The sequence below is a fragment of the Salarias fasciatus genome, chromosome 19 (assembly GCF_902148845.1).
Source record: "Salarias fasciatus chromosome 19, fSalaFa1.1, whole genome shotgun sequence".
NCBI classification, from domain to species: Eukaryota; Metazoa; Chordata; class Actinopteri; order Blenniiformes; family Blenniidae; genus Salarias; species Salarias fasciatus.
The window spans coordinates 1352944-1374032 of NC_043763.1; the positions used below are offsets into that span (position 1 = coordinate 1352944).

Genomic DNA, 21089 nt, shown 5'->3' on the forward strand with positions numbered 1-21089 from the left:
GACCAGAAAAAAAGCTCCTTATTGATTCATGGAAGGACTGTTCAAAAAGTTCATGTAGTTCATTAAACGGTTTTCTGCTCCAGCTGAAAGAATCCAGTCTGATCCAGGAGTGTGTGAGCAGTGTGTGAGCAGATGTTGATGAAACACACCGTGTTTTACCCAGCAGGCCTTGCCAGCCTGGTTCTGCAGATGTGATTCTGTCTGAGTGAGTTTCTAGCGGTGGAGCTGTGAGTGAGTGTGTGATGGACGGAGCTCCTGCAGACCGGGAGGACTCGACAGGACTCGTGAGGCCGGTCCAGAGACTGTCCGGTCCGGACCGTGCAGAGGAGGCGGTTGGTGAGACGGTGTGTCTGCGGCCGTCTGATCCTCTGATGTGTTTTCCTCAGCGTGTCCGGTTGGTGTGTGAGTTTTTGGCTGTGTTCCTCCCCCCCGCCCCCTCCCCTCTGCCTCGGCTCGGAGGAGCGGGCGGCACTGCGCGGCTCGGTGGCGCGCGGCGCGCAGCAGACTGGAACGCGTCTTTACGCACGAAGCCTCAATATAGGAAGCGCGAGGAGCTTCAGCAGGCTGAGCAGACTGACCCCGACCGGCGAGGAGCGGAGCAGGTCCCCCTCCGGTCCCCCTCCGGTCCCCCTCCGGTCCTCCTCCGGTCCTCCTCCGGATCTCTGGATGTCTCCTCCGACGCGACGGCACCAGGCACAGCCGGAGACTGAGCGCCCAGCGGCCGCTCTGTAGAGAGGATGATCCCGCCAGCCGCCATGCTCCAGGACGGCAGCGGCGACCGGGAGCACGAGCAGGACCGGGATGACACCCCCAGATCCCCCACGGCCAGCGCCGGCCAGCAGGAGACCAAGGTAGGACCCGACCTGCCGACACGAACTTCTCTGTCCTGCACACACACACACACACACACACACACACACACACACACACACACACACACACACACACACACACACGCTCAGTCTTGTATTTCTATCCTTGTGGGGACCGTCCATTGACTCCCATTCATGTCTAGCCCCTAACCCTGACCCTTACCCTAACCCTAACCCACACCACAACAAAGCCTAACCCTAAAGAAATGTTTTTGCACTTTTACTTTTTTCAGTAACAACAACATGGTCAAGAAAACACTGTTTCTCCTACTGAGGACCGGAAAAAGGTCCCACAAGGCACGTCGTTCCACGTTTTGCTATCCTTGTGGGGACATTTGGCCCCGACAAGGATAGAAATACGAGAACACACACACACACACACACACACACACACACACACACACACACACACACACACACACACACACACACACACACACACGGCTCAGATCAGTCTAACTCAGATGACTTCCTCTGTTTGTTTGTCGGAGAGGGATCCGGCGGCGGACTGAACTGCCCCGGGCCTCCATCCTGCATGTGGGTCACATGTACTCAGATTACTCCACTTCTCCGTTACTCTCTCCTGCTGTCTAATCCAGGTTCTTCACTCCGCCGCCTAACATTCACAAAACTCTTCAGATGAAGAAATCACAGCCGTTAACTTTGACTAAACAGGAAAAACTCGTCTTCTGTCGAGTTTCGGACCTTGTGTAACGACAGTTTAGAACTGCAGATATTTATTCAAGTTTCAGCTGCTTTAACTTCCCCCTTGGTTTCAGCTGCTTGGCCCTTTGACCTGAGTGTAATATTTACCTGTTTCAGTGCTTTACCTATCTGTTTATTCATCACGGTTTCAGCCCTTTCGCCATGTTGGGAGTCGTAGCCTGTCCTCTGGTTTATCTGCTGATCTGTCCTCCCCGGAGACCGCCCTTCATGTGGATTTCTCCGCTCCCCGGATCAGCTTCAGCGTAGCGAAGCCTTTCAGCCTTCAGCTGCAGAGAAGAGTCGGTGGGAAGGCAGTTTGACGTGTGTGGAGTAAAAGATGTTTGTTTAGAATCCAGTGGATGCTGGATGTGTCGGTGCAGCCACATGGGGAGCTGCTGGGGGTCAGGGGTCATGCTCAGGGTCAGGGACCATGGCAGTGACCTGCAGGCCTCCGCTGGCCCGGTACAGGGATCGCTCTCAGAACTTGAACTGTTCCCTGGTGGTTCCGGACACTCCTGGTTGATCGGCTCAGTGAAGCTGTGTCTGTTTGTGTTCCCTCCTGAAGAGCGCTGAGAGGCCGGAGCAGCAGAAGAGGAAGGTGAGCCTCCGGTCTCATGTGGACTCAGCAGGCTCTGGTCCTTCATGAGGCTGAACTGCATGAACACCAGGGCAAAGTTGTTGGAGAGACAACTTTCACTGCTTTAGAGATAAGTCAGGACTGCTGAGCCGCCTCCGGCCTGGAGGACCGGTTTGTCCAGGAGCGTCCATCAGCTGGTCCTCTGCTTCTCCATCAGTCCACGTCTCATCTCACTCCTGTCTCACCGCCCGTCTGTCCTCAACGCCTCATGACACAACGTCCGTCTCCAGAGCCGCAGCCGCATGAGCCCTCTGCATGAACACTACTGCCCCCTGCAGGGCCGGGGGAGGGGGGGAGAGAGAGAGAGAGAGAGAGAGAGAGAGAGAGAGGGAGAGAGGGAGGGAGAGGGAGAGAGAGACAGAGGGAGAGAGAGAGAGAGAGAGAGACAGAGAGAGAGGGAGAGAGAGGGGGGATGCTAATGTGGAGAAAGGGTTCAGATTGATTTTTCCCAGTATGATCCATAGAATTGATTCATCTTCACCAGCTTATGCTCTGTTTACACAGATTCTCTGTAATCATGGCTTTATTTAATGGAGTTTAGAACAGGTTCAATCTGGTTTCATGGAGTTTAGAACAGGTTCAATCTGGTTTCATGGAGTTTAGAACAGGTTCAATCTGGTTTCATGTAGTTTAAAACAGGTTCAATCTGGTTTCGTGTAGTTTTTGACTAAGTTAAAATGTTTTATTTTCTGTGTAGACTGGATGTAAAGGCTTTCCTCCAGTTTTCCAGGTTTTCCTGAGATCAGATCATGTCTGGACGGAGTGAAACCTGGTTTTCTGTAAAGCGATCGGCTGTAGAAAAAAGTTTGCTCACTAAAATGATGAGTACAGTAACTGCTAGTGCCCATGTTCACCTGTATTCACCTGGTTTAGTCTCAGTCTCTCTCTCAGTGTGTGTGTGTGTGTGTGTGTGTGTGTGTGTGTGTGTGTGTGTGTGTGTGTGTGTGTGTGTGTGAGCAGGAGTGCATCCCCCTGGAGTTCTCCTCTCGGTTCCAGCTGTGAAGCAGACCTGCTGTCTGATCAGCATCATTCGGCGCTCGGCTGCGCTCCTCAGAGTCCGTCAGCCAGAACGTCGGTGTAATCAGATTACAGTGGTAAACACTGAGGTGCGACGCGGAGCTGTCAGCGTGCCAGCGTTATGAACAGTGTTACTGTGGAGGACAGGCAGCAGCCAGCTCCGCAGCACCGTGTGAGAAACAGTGTTACTGGGATGAATGGCCTCACCTCCACATCACAGCAGGGAGCCGCACACACACCGGAGTATCACACTCTGAAGGTCACATGGCGCAGAGGTCACATGGTGCAGAGGTCACATGGTGCAGAGGTCACATGGCGCAGAGGTGAAACCTGCTGTTTTCATTCAGGTCCCACAGTATGAAGAATTCCCTTTCTGAAGGGGAACAGTGATCGGTTCATAGTCTGAGTATGAAGAGAAGAACATCTCTGGATCCTGTTTCTGCTGAATCTGAGCTCAAACAGGAGATTCAGAGGAACTCCCTTCATGACATCATGAGGGGAGATAGCCCCTCCCTCTTTAGATTGCCCCTCCCCCGGGTGATAACTCTCCCTCTAGAGATAACCCCTCCCCTGGAGACAGCCCCTCCTCTGGAGATAGCCCCTCCCCCTGGATATAGCTCCTCCCTCTGGATATGAGCCCTTAACGTTCTGGCCTTTACCAGAGGGGTTTTTGCTGTCCCCCAGTTGTCCCCCAGCTGTCCCCCAGCTGTCCCCCAGCTGTCCCTCACAGCTGTGTCTCTCTTTGACTCCTTCCAGCTGCAGAGACTCAAACGCTCGCTGTCCTTCAAGACGAAGAGCATCCGCAGCAAGAGCGCCGACAACTTCTTCCGATCGAGCAACGAGACCAAGACGGAGCTGCTGTCGGACGTGAGCAGCAGCACGGGACACCTGTGCAGCATCGGCCTGGCCCCGCCCCTCTCCACCGGCCTGCCCATCCCCCCGGTGCCTCCGGCCATCCCCTGCGCCCCTCCGCCCACCTCCCGCTCGCAGGCCCGGAACCCCCTGCAGGTGGACTCGGCGGGACACTGCTTCATGGAGCACATCTTCAAGAAGCCCACCTTCTGCGACGTCTGCAACCACATGATCGTAGGTAGGCTGAAACCCCGCCCACCTCTAGGGGGCAGCAGACCCGGTCGGTCCAGCAGCAGGGAAACATGCAAACTCACTGCACAGCGATCACTTTGATCAAACATAGAACATCACAGAGAACATGTTCAGGACGGTGTGGCCTGAGGCCGACGCCTGATCAGAGATTCATGTCTTCCTGCAGCTGAAGTCAGAGACGAGCTGTCTGTCGTCTTCTGAAGGTGGGACTGTCCCACATGACCTAGGTCATGAACCGCTCAGATCCCCATGACCAGCTTCCTCCAGCAGACACCGGACGGACACGAGGTTCAGGAAGAGACAGGATAGACCAGGTCCCAGAGCAGGGACAGGAAAAGACCAGGTCCTAGAGCAGGACAGGACAGACCAGGGCCCAGAGCAGGACAGGACAGACCAGGGCCCAGAGCAGGACAGGACAGACCAGGGACAGGACAGACCAGGTCCCAGACCAGGGACGGGACAAATTCCAGGTCCCACTGCTTGACTACAAAACCTGAACCCTGTAAACTGGTGCAGTACTGAAGGTAACGAGGCTGAGAGTCCTGAGGGACCTGCTGCTCCGTCAGCCTCCTCCACACACCCAGTCCCTCCATCAGTCCCACACCCAGTCCCTCCATCAGGCCTACACCCAGTCCCTCCATCAGTCCCACATCCAGTCCCTCCATCAGTCCCACACCCTGTCCCTCCATCAGTCCCACATCCAGTCCCTCCATCAGGCCTACACCCAGTCCCTCCATCAGTTCCACACCCAGTCCCTCCATCAGGCCTACACCCAGTCCCTCCATCAGGCCTACACCCAGTCCCTCCATCAGGCCTACACCCAGTCCCTCCATCAGTTCCACACCCAGTCCCTCCATCAGGCCTACACCCAGTCCCTCCATCAGTCCCACACCCAGTCCCTCCATCAGGCCTACACCCAGTCCCTCCATCAGTCCCACACCCAGTCCCTCCATCAGTCCCACACCCAGTCCCTCCATCAGTCCCACACCCAGTCCCTCCATCAGTCCTGGAGCTGGCAGTCAGAGCGAGCGGCGCTCGTCCAGGATCAGTCCGGTGTGTGGACGAGGATCACAGTGCTCTTTCTCTCGGCCCTGTTTGCTGCCGCTGTGGCTGGACGGAGTTCAGAGGAGTGAAGTGCTCCGTGAACTCCCTGTCCTCCGTCCACTCAGAGGAAATCAGCTGTTAATCACAGTTTCTGCGAAGTGAAGCACATTCCTCCAGATATTGATCCCTCCACATCCGTTCCTGTAAGTTTCAGCTTCATGAGTTTGAACAGAAGGGATTTTTTCTCATATGAGAAGAGGCAGTGGGAGTTTCAGAGGTCTCCAGATGTCAGATTCAAGGAGCTCCACTCAGTCTCAGTGGCGTCAGAAGAAAGTCAGGCCAGCCCATTGGTCTGTTTCAGACCAGCACTTCCTGTTTTCTGCTCCTGACTGCGATTTCAGAAAACGCCATCCTGATCTGAAATCCCCATAACTCCAGAAGAGGAGCGAAGGGCTTCAGTCCTAAAGAAGAGCAGCATGGCAGTCATACGGGGGGGCTTCAGGAAACGTTAGCATCTGCCTTCACCAATGCTAATGCTAAGCTAAGCTAGTGGAAGAAAAAAGGCTTAAGTGATTGATCCTTTCTGGTATCGCTGCCCCAGGAACATCGACTGGTCACTGTAGAGCCACTGTAGTGGAGCTATAGAGTCAGGAGCTGTCGAGCCACAGATTGCAGGGCTCCTGGTTAGCCTGTGGTGTGAAGGAATGCTGCCCTGTGCTCTCGTTCATCTTCGCCCCAGCTGAGGCCGTCGCTCTGGAGAAACAGCAGTGGAACATGTGCGATCTTCATTGTGTGGAGAAAGATGTGCGTCAGCTGGTTGTGTCCCTGCTGAAACCAGCAGCCTGCTGCTCTTCTGAGGAAACATCAAGGTGCTTTGTTTTTGCCTCTTGTTGGATGATTCAGTCAGGAGGAGCTTCACTGGCTTCCTGTCCGTCCCCACAGACCAAAACAGTCTCAGTGACTTCAAGAGGCGGAGGGAAAGTTAGAAGCAGGACTTGTTTCCAGCTGGAGGCCCTGAAGCCAGAGCAGGCCTCCTCTGTGATCTGTGGCTCGGATCGCCTTCCCTCTGTTTCCGTCACACAGGAACAAACTGAGCCAGCTGTGTCAGACGAGCGTCAGGAGCTGTAAGTGAGAGATGCAGGTCACGGTTTACAGCCACACCGAGTTTCAGGTTCTTCACCTGAAGCAGTTTCCGCCCGTGCACGGCCGGTGCTGTTCCGGGATCAGGTGATCCGCTGGGATCATCTTTACGGGACAGGATTACGCCTCCTCCGCCTGCCGGTCACACTGCAGCTCTCTCAGGATGGCGTGTCCTGGAGCGCCGGCGTGGCGAGCTGGCCACAGCGGTCACCGCACACTTAGCAGAATCCATACTCATCGAGCTGTCATGTGCAGAGCGGGATGAGACGGTCGTCTGTGGCCTCGCCGTGTCTCCATCACCGACCAATGGCCGCTCCGCTTCCATGTGTCCGCACACACACACACACACACACACACACACACACACACACACACACACACACACACACACACACACACACACACACGCATCAAATGCTGCGGCCTGCACAGTGCACGTGACCATTGATTTATTGAAGAACATGCCAGAGGTGCACAGCTGCCAGACTACCACTAATAAAAGCACTGCCAGTCGATAACACTGTCCTGTCCTGTTAATGTGGACTCACGTCCAAAATCCAGAGTCTGAGCTGTCAGCAGGGCCGGTCCTGATGGGATCGGGGCCGTGGGGCGGGGCGGGGCGGGGTCGCCTCACATCAGGCCTTCTCCTCTGGTCTCATCCTGGGTCCCACAGTTTCCATGGTCATCAGGCTGTGACCCAGTTTTATAGAATTCCACCAACCGATCAGATAGCTGCTGAAGACACAGATCTACACGTTTTTGAAGCGTAAAGGTATTTACTTCCCTGTGCAACTTGCTTCACTGTTGATAAGAGTTTGAGAGTGAGGTGACAGACTGAGCCTCTCTCGGGTCATGTTCAGGGTCCAGCGGTTTCTCTGCTCCGACTCCGTCTGGATGGAGGTGAAGGAAACACTTCCACTCAGATAGCCTGGGTGGATGCTGGGAAGGCTGACCTGCAGGAGATGGAGAGTGATGGATCCTCGGCCATCACATCCCTGCAGCTGAACCAGATCTCTCTGTCAGCTGAGTGCTCTGAGCAGACGTTTTCACACAGATTTTGTCTTCACACTGAGATTAAAGGGGTTCATCACTTTGATGAGGTTTGTTGAAGCTTCATCAAGCACAGTAGTGATTCCCACACAGTAGTCCCAGCCGAGGCCCAAAAACAAGTCTGGGGCGTTCAGCAGGTCCCCTGCCTTTGTCGTGGTAGGGAGATGCCTCCTGCAGAGCACGCTTCCACATGCCTGGTGTGAACCAGTAACCTGGCATGTCAGCAGTGTTTGTGGATCCGTCCATCTGTCAGGCGGAGTCAGGGTTCGGCTGGATGCTTGCTGTGGTCTTGTTTTGCCACCAGATACCTCTTCAGTCCACCCAGCTCTCATCCTCTGACACTGGAGTGGTTGATATGGTACTGGACAGTGGAATGAGTGGAGGAGTTCTCACGGAGTCGTCTCTATGGTATACTGGATTCTGGAAACAGTCTGAAAAATCAAAGAAGTTTGAATTTCCTGCGACTCCCCAGAGGTCCAGCTGGTCTCCAGGAGACGTCACAGAGACGTCTCCTGGAGACCAGCGGAGGCTGGAGTCGCCACCAGGTGTCCACCTAGTGAGAAAAGGCCTTTAACAGAAACTTAAGAACATCAATCCAGCTATAGCAGCCATGATAGACTACTGCATGTTCTGACACAGGCCTGTCAAAATATGTTTTTTCAAAATGAAATATTACCTATTTATTAACAGGTCCACCAACATAGAATCAGTGCCGACCCTTAACCTCTGAAAGAAACGTCACTGTGAGGCAGGAGAGCGAACCACTACGCCACATGCTAAATGCTGAATGCATTAGCAGCATTGCATAATGTTGCTCTCTGCTCAGTCTTCTTTCCCTCCTGGACTGTGAGTCACATGTGAATAAGTGAGAAGAAGCTGCAGCAGTTCGGAGGCTGTCACATGCCGTGGTTGCTCACACACACTCACACTCACACACACACACACACACACACACACACACACACACACACACACTCACACACTCCGTATTTACGGTGCTTTTATAGGAGTGTGCATCATCTGTTGAAGTTGGTCAGTTTTGTCCTTGTTAAAATGTTCCACATGTCACTTCACAGGTTTTTACCAGTGCAAGCTGGGAAGCGCTCCAGTGACTCTGGCTGGGAATCCGAGTGTAAAGACAATGAATAAATGACTAACACTGTTCTGAGCAGTCTTTTCCATTTCCTGCACCTCTCGGTGCAATCCGCTGCTCGCTTAGCAACCTCATTTATTTGTGGTTTTCCACATGAGGGATTGAATCTCTCTCTCTCTCTGTGTGTGTGTGCGTGCGTGTGTGTGTCTTTTACAGGTACAACAGCCAAGCACGTGGTGTTTCTGGCAGGGAACACTGCAAAGCATGGCCTCCGCTGCAAAGCCTGCAAGATGAGCCTCCACCACAAGTGTGAGAATGGAGTTGGCCAGCAGCGTTGCATGGGCAAACTGGTAATGTGGCGCAAACAGACACGATGGAGACCACAGATCAGCAGCTCCTCTATAGTGACTCTACAGCTCCTCTATAGTGACTCTACAGCTCCTCTATAGTGACTCTACAGCTCCTCTATAGTGGCTCTACAGCTCCTCTATAGTGACTCTACAGCTCCTCTATAGTGACTCTACAGCTCCTCTATAGTGGCTCTACAGCTCCTCTATAGTGACTCTACAGCTCCTCTATAGTGGCTCTACAGCTCCTCTATAGTGACTCTACAGCTCCTCTATAGTGGCTCTACAGCTCCTCTATAGTGGCTCTACAGCTCCTCTATAGTGACTCTACAGCTGCTCTATAATGGCTCTACAGCTCCTCTATAGTAACTCTACAGCTCCTCTATAGTGACTCTACAGCTCCTCTATAGTGACTCTACAGCTGCTCTATAGTGACTCTACAGCTCCTCTATAGTGGCTCTACAGCTCCTCTATAGTGACTCTACAGCTCCTCTATAGTAACTCTACAGCTCCTCTATAGTGACTCTACAGCTGCTCTATAGTGACTCTACAGCTGCTCTATAGTGGCTCTACAGCTCCTCTATAGTGACTCTACAGCTGCTCTATAGTGACTCTACAGCTCCTCTATAGTGGCTCTACAGCTCCTCTATAGTGACTCTACAGCTCCTCTATAGTAACTCTACAGCTCCTCTATAGTGACTCTACAGCTCCTCTATAGTGACTCTACAGCTCCTCTATAGTGGCTCTACAGCTCCTCTATAGTGACTCTACAGCTGCTCTATAGTGACTCTACAGCTCCTCTATAGTGACTCTACAGCTGCTCTATAGTGACTCTACAGCTCCTCTATAGTGGCTCTACAGCTCCTCTATAGTGACTCTACAGCTGCTCTATAGTGACTCTATAGCTCCTCTATAGTGACTCTACAGCTTCTCTATAGTGGCTCTACAGCTCCTCTGCAGTGGCTCCATAAAGCATAGATTTTATTTTGTTTACAGTCAGCTGTAGGAAATCCTCTGGACTCAGAACACTGACTGGTTTGGTTGATGTGGAGAGAAACTCTCTGATTAAGATACTAAAAACTGATACGACTTCATTTGTTGAAGTTATTTTGTCACCATGATGGCTTTTATTAATGTTCATTGATATCAGATGATTTTCTGGAAAAATTGAATTCATCCATAGTTGAGCCAGTCATGTGTTTTTTACCTTCAGAGGTCAAAGTTCAGCTTCAGGTTATGCCACTTCAGTTTTAATTCACAATGTCAGACATTCCGTCCATGGAGGCGAGCGGTGATATAGAACCTTATAATAAATGTTCTGGTCATTCTCAAGGGTCAGCCGGCCCCAGGGCTTCAGCGGACCCAGGGATCGTCGTCCCCACAGAGTCTGATCAGAAGTGTGTGTCTGACCATTCCCCAGCAGAATGTGCTTATTGAGAAATCACACTCCATGTGTGAGTGTCCCGGTACATCTGTGATCGCCATCCGCCCGTCCCCGTCAGCGCGCTCATCATCGTTATATCACCGCTCCGCCGGTGTTAGATAACACCTGAGCCGGTGCTGCCGTCAGCAGAAACCGTGAGACCAGGATGAATCCAGAGCCTGACAGCAGGCAGCAGACCTGGTGCCTCTCTTTCACTCAGGGACTCCAAGGTTTACAGGAAGCAGATTCATCACCACATTATGAGTAGTGATGGTCCGAATTCGGAACTTTTATCGGTACCGGCTGGATTCTGTCAGTACTACACCGCTGCACTGATGCACATAAAGTCAAACGGTACCATGTTTCGGTACCTGAACGCCGGACCTGAATGCAGCATGACTTGGACATGTGTGTAATGATGTCAACAAAGCAAACACAACCAGAGAGCGCTCCAAAGTACGGCTCCACTTGTGAAAATCGCATGCAGATCACGCTCGCTGCGGCGGGAAAACTTCTGATCCAGGAAGCTCCTGGTTAAGAAGGTTTTTGTCAAAGCTGAGGAGAGACCAGCCTCAGATCTGCAGCCACACTCCTGCATTCCGCACGTCAGCACGTTAGCATCCGTTAGCACACTAGCATCGATTAGCATGCTAGCACCCCTTAGCCCACTAGTCCATTAGCAACTCGTCTGCCGCCAGCAGCAGCAAATTAGCATTTATTAACACATAAACACACAAAAGTACCGAAAGCTGGAACCGCTGAGTCCCGGATCGGTTCTAGTGTGAACCGAACCGTCCCTGCTGAAGAGTGAGCTGCTTCAGCTGAGACTGCCGACACTGCCCAGAATCAGTTAATCTGAGTTAATTAATTAATCTCACTAAGATGAGCTGGCTTCAGGCGTTGGTTTTCTGGAAACCAGAGTAAATAGAAGAGACATGGCGGAGGAGGAGAGTGTCCTGGAGACGGAGGGATGAGGCCTGGAGATATGATCGGCCTCAGAGTGGAAAATGAGGTTGAGAGGTCGAGTATAAAACGGGAACTTTTCCCAGTGGAGTACAGCTCTATTTTCATCTCACTCTAAACTTGGGCTCTTGTGTCGTCGGGCTTGTTTCTCTTGGCTTTCACCGTCTTCAGAAAGAAAGCTCGTTACCTCAAGCTTCAGCAGGCACTAGTCCACAACCATCGGTGTTTCAGCACACTCCCGCGGCCGAGCGTCCCTCCAGGTGTCAGCCTGACTGAATGTCCCTGTTTGGTCTCCACAGGACAGGCAGACTGGGACATTTATCACATACAGGTGGTTCAGTTTGTTCTGACAGCCAACAACACAACAACCGTACAATACTAAATGCCACAAGATGCTCAGCGATATGGAATGTTACAGTGAGACACATTATGGTGCAAACTGACACCGTATAGTGGAATACAGTACAATATGAAGCTAAACGATACCACACAATGAGGCACAGCATGGTGAACGATCGGTCTGAGTACTTTTAACTTCTGTCTGTTTCCACTTTAACCACGCCCACTTCAAATATCAGACCAATCAGAATCACTGTTGGAGATGCACCAAAACAGAAAGACCGCAGTGTTTCTCTGAGCCCAGCTTCCTCTGCGCTCACAGCGTGGAGTTTGGAGGAAGTCTGACCTCTGACCTCTTCAGCTCACAGTTTCTTCTCGCTAATGGAGCATTAATCAGGGCTCATTAGCAACGCAGATTTCACCACCTGCATCTTGAACTGTCAAATGGAAACAAACATCCAGAACAAAGTGAGGTCAGAGGTATGAGGGAAGATTAATCCTGTGGAGAAACACAGCTGAGTCATGTTCAGGGGGTTGAAGGTCATTAGTAATGAAACTAGAAGAATGTGCTCAGGATCTGTTCGACTTCTGAAGGATCAGAAAGTGGGGCAGCATTGATGGGACAGTATGTGGGCAGGTGTGACTGACAGGAAGGAAATGAACAAGTGAATCTGCTGCATTCGTGTCACAAACACTGATGGAGGTTCTGAACAGCGAGGAGCCAGTTCAGTTCACTCCAGAGACATCAGCAGGAAGTAAACTGCAAGGCCAACATCCACACGGAACACCGCTGCTCATATGCCGCCTCATTCTTTTTCTTTTTCGGTACATCACGAGTATGCTATGAACACGCCATAAATATGTTGTTAACATGCCATAAACACGCCATGAACACGCCATGAACACACCAGTCCGTCAGAGTGAAAGAAGAGACGTCCTTGCCTGATGTCCACAGAGGACTGTTTCATAGAGACACGTGACCGTCTCAGGCGTGGTGGTAGTGCCACTTGCAGCCACTAGGCGGCGTTCAGACACTCCATCCAGTTAAAACCAGTAGTGTTACAGGTTTTTTTTCCGAGGGAGAGTTTGGAACTGAGACACAATCCCTTTGGAACACATTTCATCTTTATTTCTTTTAAATCAGTTGAAGTTAATCAGTTCATGAATTATTAGCTGATAAAAAAAGGTTGATGAAAGTCATTTATGACAGCGAATCTCTCTCTATCTCTCTCCCTCTCTCTCTCTCCCCCTCTCTCTCTCTCTCTCTCTCTCTCCCCCTCCCTCTCTCTCTCTCCCTCCCTCTCCCTCTCCCTCTCGGCAGCCTAAAGGCTTCCGTCGTTACTACAGCTCTCCCTTGCTGATCCAGGAACAGTACGGCTGTATCAAAGAGGTCATGCCCATCGGTGAGTTCACACATCTGCACCACATCTTCTACCTTCACTGAAGACGCTGCAGTACACCTGACGGGCCACTAGCTGGCGATCCACACATGAGGACAGGATGTGAGGCTGTAAGGGCCTCCCCTCCGTCCTCCTTCACGGTGCAGTTCCACTCTGGTTGAAGAACTGTTCTCCACCCGTCAGATGAGGGTGTAGTTAATGGTACAGCTGTTCTAGGGCCTCCAGAGAGGCAGGTGGTGTGACGGCAGAGCGCTGAGTGTGTGTGTGTGTGTGTGTGTGTGTGTGTGTGCTCCTGTCTGCAGCCTGTGGGAACAAGGTGGACCCGGTCTACGAGGCCCTGCGGTTCGGGACGTCTCTGGCCCAGAAGGCCAAGCGGGCCAGCGGCTCCGAGTCTCCACGCAGGAACTCGGTGAGGACGCCTCTCTTTCCTCTTGTCTGTGTGGAACAGCGAACACACTGCAGGACGTCTGACGGTCCTGCTGCTGATGGTCGGGACAGATATCGAGCTGCAGGCCGGCAAACACTACCAAGAAAGGCAGTGTGAGGGAGCCCTGCTGGAGCCCTGCTGGAGCCCTGCTGGAGTCCTGCTGGAGCCCTGCTGGAGTCCTGCTGGAGCTGTACTGGGGCCCTTCTGGAGCCCTGCTGGAGCCCTGCTGGGGCCCTAATGGGGCCCTAATGGGGCCCTGCTGGAGCCCTGCTGGGGCCCTAATGGGGCCCTGCTGGAGTTCTGCTGGAGCCCTGCTGGAGCCCTGCTGGAGTCCTGCTGGAGCCCTGCTGGGGCCCTGCTGGGGCCCTAATGGGGCCCTGCTGGAGCCGTACTGGGGCCCTGCCGGGATCCTGCTGGGATCCTGCTGGAGCCCTGCTGGGGCCCTAATGGGGCCCTGCTGGAGCCCTGCTGGAGCCCTGCTGGGGCCCTGCTGGGGCCCTGCTGGAGCTGTACTGGGGCCCTGCTGGAGCCCTGCTGGGGCCCTGCTGGGGCCCTGCTGGAGCTGTACTGGAGCCCTGCTGGAGCCCTGCTGGAGCCCTGCTGGAGCCCTGCTGGAGCCCTGCTGGAGCCCTGCTGGGGCCCTGCTGGTGCCCTGCTGGGGCCCTGCTGGAGCCCTGCTGGAGCCGTACTGCGGCCCTGCTGGGGCCCTGCTGGAGCCCTGCTGGAGCTGTACTGGAGCCCTGCTGGAGCCCTGCTGGAGCCCTGCTGGGGCCCTGCTGGAGCCCTGCTGGGGCCCTGCTGGAGCTGTACTGGAGCCCTGCTGGAGCCCTGCTGGGGCCCTCCTGGAGCCCTGCTGGAGCCCTGCTGGGGCCCTGCTGGTGCCCTGCTGGGGCCCTGCTGGAGCCCTGCTGGAGCTGTACTGGGGCCCTGCTGGAGCCCTGCTGGAGCCCTGCTGGAGTCGTACTGCGGCCCTGCTGGGGCCCTGCTGGGGCCCTGCTGGGGCCCTAACGGGGCCCTGCTGGAGCCGTACTGCGGCCCTGCTGGGGCCCTGCTGGGGCCCTGATGGAGCTCGGGTGGAGCTCTGAAGATGCAGCTGATAGCAGCGCCAGTGCTGCTGGGCCCGGGTCTTGCTGGGCCCGGGCCTCGCTGTCCTGTCCTCTGCAGCTGCTGGTGGACGAGTGTGTCTCCGGGGCTCTCATAACAGTTTCCACAAGCAGGCAGCGTGTTTACCTCCAGCTGCTCAGTCTGGACTCTGGGGTCTGGGTTTGGGCTCTGGAGTCTGGGTTTGGGCTCTGGGGTCTGGGTCTGGGTCCTGGGGTCTGGGTCTGGGTCTGGGCTGGGTCCTGGGGCAGCTGGTCCTGGTGTCCTGTGTCTGCGGTCCCCCTGCTGATGGTCTCCTCTCCTCTCAGACCAGCGACTTGGACCAGGTTCCAGAGGAAGTCGTGGCTCACGGCAGCAGACAGGAGCTGTCCAGGAAGCACAGCGACGGCGGTCAGTCGGAAACACACTCCTTCTCACACACTCCTCCTCACACACACACTGCTCCTCACACACACACTGCTCCTCAAACACTGCTGAGGATGACAGAGCCCCTCAGAACCACTACCTCCCCTCCGAGACTTTCACCGGGGCTGTGGTTAGAGGCTCTGCTATCCTGGAGGAGGTCCAGGACCGGGCAGGAAACACCGATACCACCAGACTCCTCAGAGCTCAGTGTGTAGATCAGTGTGTAGATCAGTGTGTGGATCTGTGTGTGGATCAGTGTGTGGATCTGTGTGTAGATCAGTGTGTACATCAGTGTGTACATCAGTGTGTAGATCCTCAACCAAGACTCCAGTTTGTTTCCTCAGTTTTCACCGTCATGGAGAACGGGATGGAGCTTTACCACCAAGCAGACAGAAACCCTGACAGAACGCTGGTGAGAGCACACACACACACACACACACACACACACACACACACACACACACACACACACACACACACACACACACACACACACACACACACACACACACACACACACACACACACACACACACACACACACACACACACACACACACACACGGGGTCATTGGGAACAGAGAGGACTGTGTGAAGAGTTCCTGTGACCCTCCTGAAGCCGAGCGAGGGGCTCTGAGGACTCTGAGGACTCTGAGGACTCTGAGTGAAGCCGTCCTGAGACGGTGTCCTGACCAGGACTGGACCCTGCAGGGTGAGAACCTGCTTCTGCGGCCCCCCTCCCCATCCCGGGGCTCCTTCCTCTTCCTGCTGGTCAGGAGACGCTGTGGTCTCTGAGGGAGACCGGCTTCCAGGACATGCGTCCCGTGTCTCCGTCCTTCCTGTTTACTCTCACAGTTCAGCATGTTTATCTCTGCTGTCAACAGTGGAAAAGACCACGGCTTCTGGACAGGCCCACAAATGAACAAATACCCAGACACACACACACACACACACACACACACACACACACACACACACACACACACACACACACCATGCTCGTGCTCACTGTGTGTGTGTGTGTGTGTGTGTGAGAGAGACACTCAGGGAGGCACACCAGACTACAGACATAGCTCCACCACAGTCCGGCAGGACCAGAGGCAGGCCCGTCCCCTGTCCCCTGCAGCCTCAGGCGGTCTGGGTACCGGACCCTGACGGCCCGTCCCCTGCAGCGCCCCCTCAGGCGGTCTGGGTACCGGACCCTGACGGCCCGTCCCCTGCAGCGCCCCCCTCAGGCGGTCTGGGTACCGGACCCTGACGGCCCGTCCCCTGCAGCGCCCCCCTCAGGCGGTCTGGGTACCGGACCCTGACAGCCCTGGTCTTGTGTTGCGGTGCAGGTGGAGCAGCGCCGCCTGCAGGACGACGTCCTGAAGCTCAACAGCTACGTGGCCCTGTTCAGCTTCACCCCCCAGGACAGCCAGGACCTGGAGATGAGGTGAGTCCAGGAAGACCAGGTCCACATACAGACCGCAGTGTCCCGAAGAACCAGAGACCCGGCCTCAGGTCTCTGCTTCACCCCGTTCAGAAGGGTCACCCCGTCTCTGCTCCAGCCACTCTGACTCTCCACTCTGTCCTCTCTGCCTTCCGTCCTGTCTTGTCTGTCCTCTCTGCCTTCCGTCCTGTCTTGTCTGTTCTCTCTGCCTTCCGTCCTGTCTTGTCTGTCCTCTCTGCCTTCCGTCCTGTCTTGTCTGTTCTGTCTGTCTTCCGTCCTGTCTTGTCTGTCCTCTCTGCCTTCCGTCCTGTCTTGTCTGTTCTGTCTGTCTTCCGTCCTGTCTTGTCTGTCCTCTCTGCCTTCCGTCCTGTCTTGTCTGTTCTCTCTGCCTTCCGTCCTGTCTTGTCTGTCCTCTCTGCCTTCCGTCCTGTCTTGTCTGTTCTGTCTGTCTTCCGTCCTGTCTTGTCTGTCCTCTCTGCCTTCCGTCCTGTCTTGTCTGTCCTCTCTGCCTTCCGTCCTGTCTTGTCTGTTCTGTCTGTCTTCCGTCCTGTCTTGTCTGTCCTCTCTGCCTTCCGTCCTGTCTTGTCTGTCCTCTCTGTCTTCCGTCCTGCCTTGTCTGTCCTCTCTGTCTTCCGTCCTGCCTTGTCTGTCCTCTCTGCCTTCCGTCCTGTCTTGTCTGTCCTCTCTGCCTTCCGTCCTGTCTTGTCTGTCCTCTCTGCCTTCCGTCCTGTCTTGTCTGTCCTCTCTGTTGTCCATCAGGTCGCGTCTCTTTGGGATCCTTCAGTAATAATCGATCAGTCTCGTGTCTCCGTCGTACAAACAGTCTCTGATTGGTCCTCAGGCAGAACGTGAGACGTTCCAGACGTCTCGGTGTCCGTCCGTCAGGAGACGTGTTGTGAGCCGTGGGACGGCCTCTCGGCTTCAGGCTGTGGCGGTCGGGTTTATTAGCAGGTGCTTCTTCCTGTCTCTGCCACAGACTGAGTCACGGCGATTAGAGACAGACGGAGCGGAGACAGACGGCGGACGGAGGACGGTCCACACGTGGCGGGGCTGCTGGGGTTTTATTGGTGCCGTTTGGCCGCCGGCTCTCAGCAGATGGTTGTAATTGTGCCGCATGCGGTGACTGAATGATTCATGCATTTCCTGGATGAAGGGGGGAGACTCACTGCTGAAGGACCGGCTGGTCATGTGACTTCAGGCCTCTGCAGTCCGCCGGCACCAGATCCAGGACCGGCTGCAGGGAAGGTCACGAAGAAACAGAGAGGACGGTGTTTGTAGACAGGAAGTGAAGTGTGGGACATTTGTTCTGTCCCAGGAAGTGAGCCTGGTGTCTGATTGATCTGACTTCCTGTTGAACCCCGTGAAGGAGCACCTCCATGGTTCTGGTGTCAGTGATCTGGTCTTCTGAGCTCCCTGTGACCTCTGACCTCACTCCGGGGCTCTGGGTCCGGTGGACCAGCTGTCTGATGTCTCTGGTCTGGGTTTGACTCTTGCAGAGCCGGAGACAGGATCTTGTTGGCGGACGACTCGAATGACGACTGGTGGAAGGTGAGAGCGCCGTCCTCACACCCCCCTTCACACCCCCCTTCACACACTCCTTCACACACTCCTCACACACTCCTCACACACCCCTTCACACACCCCTTCACACACTCCTCACACACCCCTTCACACCCCCCTTCACACACTCCTCACACACTCCTCACACACCCCTCTTCACACACTCCTCACACACTCCTCACACACTCCTCACACACCCCTTCACACCCCCCTTCACACCCCCCTTCACACACTCCTCACACACTCCTCACACACTCCTCACACACTCCTCACACACCCGCCCCGCCTCACCGCCCCCTGCTGTGTCCAGGGTGTGATCCAGGACCGCGTTGGGTTCTTCCCCTCAGCCTTCGCCCATCAGCTCCACGCCGGAGACCAGGTCTTCAGGTGCAACAGGACCTTCATCGGCTGCAAGGAGCAGGGCCAGATCACCCTGAAGGAGGGACAGGTACCGACGGGGGGGCAGGGGGGACAGACGGGACGGGGGGGGATTTGGAGTTTTGTCAAAACCAGACTTGCTGAAAATTGATAGTCAGAAACACTGAGAAACATTGAAACCATCATTCTGGATGGTCACAGGTTTGTGTGTGTGTGTGTGTGTGTGTGTGTGTGTGTGTGTGTGTCAGATCTGTGTGAGCAGTGAGGGCGAGCGCGGCGGCTTCATCAGAGTGACCAGTGGGAAGAAGACGGGCTTCGTGCCCTGCGACGTTCTGGAAATGGTCTGAGACCAGAGCAGGGGGGTCAGAGGTCAGAGGAGGTCCAGCTCTCCTCCGCTCAGGACGAGGACATCAGCCTGAGACCAGGAACTGCTCATGGACGGAGACGGGACATCACTGTGTCACTGGATTTAATTTATGTTCTTCATTTCTGACTTTCATTCAGCTGCAAGTTTTATTCCTGAAGGTCTAGTTAGTGTTCCTCCTGAGGGTCTAGTGTTCCTCCTGAGGGTCTAGTGTTCCTCCTGAGGGTCTAGTGTTCCTCCTGAGGGTCTAGTGTTCCTCCTGAGGGTCTAGTGTTCCTCCTGAGGGTCTAGTGTTCCTCCTGAGGGTCGAGTGTTCCTCCTGAGGGTCTAGTGTTCCTCCTGAGGGTCTAGTGTTCCTCCTGAGGGTCTAGTGTTCCTCCTGAGGGTCTAGTGTTCCTCCTGAGGGTCGAGTGTTCCTCCTGAGGGTCGAGTGTTCCTCCTGAGGGTCTAGTGTTCCTCCTGAGGGTCCAGTGTTCCTCCTGAGGGTCCAGTGTTCCTCCTGAGGGTCCAGTGTTCCTCCTGAGGGTCTAGTGTTCCTCCTGAGGGTCCAGTGTTCCTCCTGAGGGTCCAGTGTTCCTCCTGAGGGTCTAGTGTTCCTCCTGAGGGTCCAGTGTTCCTCCTGAGGGTCCAGTGTTCCTCCTGAGGGTCTAGTGTTCCTCCTGAGGGTCCAGTGTTCCTCCTGAGGGTCCAGTGTTCCTCCTGAGGGTCTAGTGTTCCTCCTGAGGGTCTAGTGTTCCTCCTGAGGGTCCAGTGTTCCTCCTGAGGGTCTAGTGTTCCTCCTGAGGGTCTAGTGTTCCTCCTGAGGGTCCAGTGTTCCTCCTGAGGGTCCAGTGTTCCTCCTGAGGGTCTAGTGTTCCTCCTGAGGGTCCAGTGTTCCTCCTGAGGGTCCAGTGTTCCTCCTGAGGGTCCAGTGTTCCTCCTGAGGGTCCAGTGTTCCTCCTGAGGGTCTAGTGTTCCTCCTGAGGGTCTAGTGTTCCTCCTGAGGGTCTAGTGTTCCTCCTGACTGCACCTGGCTGTCTGTCATTGCTGACTTCTTTCTAGACCTGGTTTCTCATGTGGTTCTGTTACTGTAGTCGTGTCTGTTTCTGGATCGGAGTCCCTGATGTGGAGAAACCAGCAGATCAGAGGAAACGACACCTGCAGGAAGACAGACCTGCTGCATAGAGTCCTCTTTCAAGATGTTCTCCTGTGACCGCCAGTTCTCCAGAACCACCCCCCCCTCCTCCCTCCTCCCCGATTCTCCAGAACCCCCCCCCCCCCCCCCCCCCCAGTTCTCCAGAACCCCCCTCCTCCCCGATTCTCCAGAACACCCCCCCCGGTTCTCCAGAACCCCCCTCTTCCCCGGTTCTCCAGAACCCCCCTCCTCCTGGCATGGCTTCCCCCTCAGCTGATGTTCGGTCTGAACAGAGCTGCTTCTGACAGAAACCGAAGCTCCGTCACCAGGAGAACCGCCTGCTGTTCTCTGCAGAACCTTCTCGAGTGGAACGTCTGTCTTTCACATCGCTGGAGTTTTTCTCATGGACTCTGGTTTATCTGTAAGGGTTTACTTCCTGGAAGACGGGCTGCGGTTTGATCAGGAGGAAGTTGAGGATGTGGCTTCTCTCTTCCTCTGAAGCGGCTGGTAGATATTAGATATAGTATATCTGTTCAAGGCTGCTCTGCACTGAAACCAGGCTTTATTATACATAATGTATGAACAAGAATTAAAGTGTGCTTTCTTCACAAGAATCCGCAGTTCCTTTGTGAGAGGGTGAAACTTTGTGAAGAGTCTAAACATCACGGCCAACCAGCTGGAAGACGACACAGCTCTGAGATGGCCACAGCCCCATGCTGCTGCTGGAATCCGCTCCTTTCCACCACCCTGTTCCACAGACGGCGATCCGCTCTGGGTTCAGGGAGGCTGGGTGGAGCCGCCACTCACCAGTACAGCGGCTCAGTGTCGGATCATTACTGTGTTAAAGTGTTGGTGTAGTTTTGAGCGCTTCCTGACTGTCTCTGCTGTCTACAAATAGACACCCGGCCCTCTGTCAGCCCGCATCCCGCAGCTCTGCACCTTCAAACGCTGCCTGTTTGAACCCTGCAGCTGTCAGACTGGACCACAGCGCCCTCTGCTGGTGGTACACAGGAACATTACTCACTGACTGCATGGCAAGGTCTGCAGAACCACACTAAGAGGCGGAGAACCCTGCAGAACCAGACTCAGGGGAGACTTTCTGCTCTGCTGGTTGTGGGTTGGACTCTGCCTTAACCTTTGGAGAGCAGACACAGCCGCAAGTCAGGAAATGTTC

At 54.6% G+C, this 21089-nt stretch overlaps 1 protein-coding gene across 3 annotated transcripts; it reads left to right on the plus strand.

Annotated features, from left to right (window-relative positions):
* Positions 1 to 489: 489 nt before the first annotated feature.
* stac (SH3 and cysteine rich domain) lies at positions 490 to 19063 on the plus strand. Of its 3 annotated transcripts, none has more exons than XM_030116659.1 (12): positions 490 to 607; positions 638 to 851; positions 3988 to 4321; positions 8879 to 9012; positions 13056 to 13137; positions 13437 to 13543; positions 14971 to 15052; positions 15412 to 15479; positions 16405 to 16502; positions 17996 to 18047; positions 18370 to 18507; positions 18686 to 19063. In XM_030116659.1, exons 2-12 carry the CDS (start codon positions 738 to 740, stop codon positions 18782 to 18784), a joined length of 1308 nt encoding a protein of 435 aa, XP_029972519.1. In that variant the 5' UTR covers positions 490 to 607; positions 638 to 737; the 3' UTR covers positions 18785 to 19063. The 3 variants fall into 3 exon arrangements, with proteins under 3 accessions (XP_029972519.1, XP_029972521.1, XP_029972518.1); XM_030116661.1 differs by adding an exon at positions 2143 to 2175 and having other exon boundaries at positions 521 to 851; XM_030116658.1 differs by having other exon boundaries at positions 521 to 851.
* The last annotated feature ends 2026 nt before the right edge of the window (positions 19064 to 21089 follow it).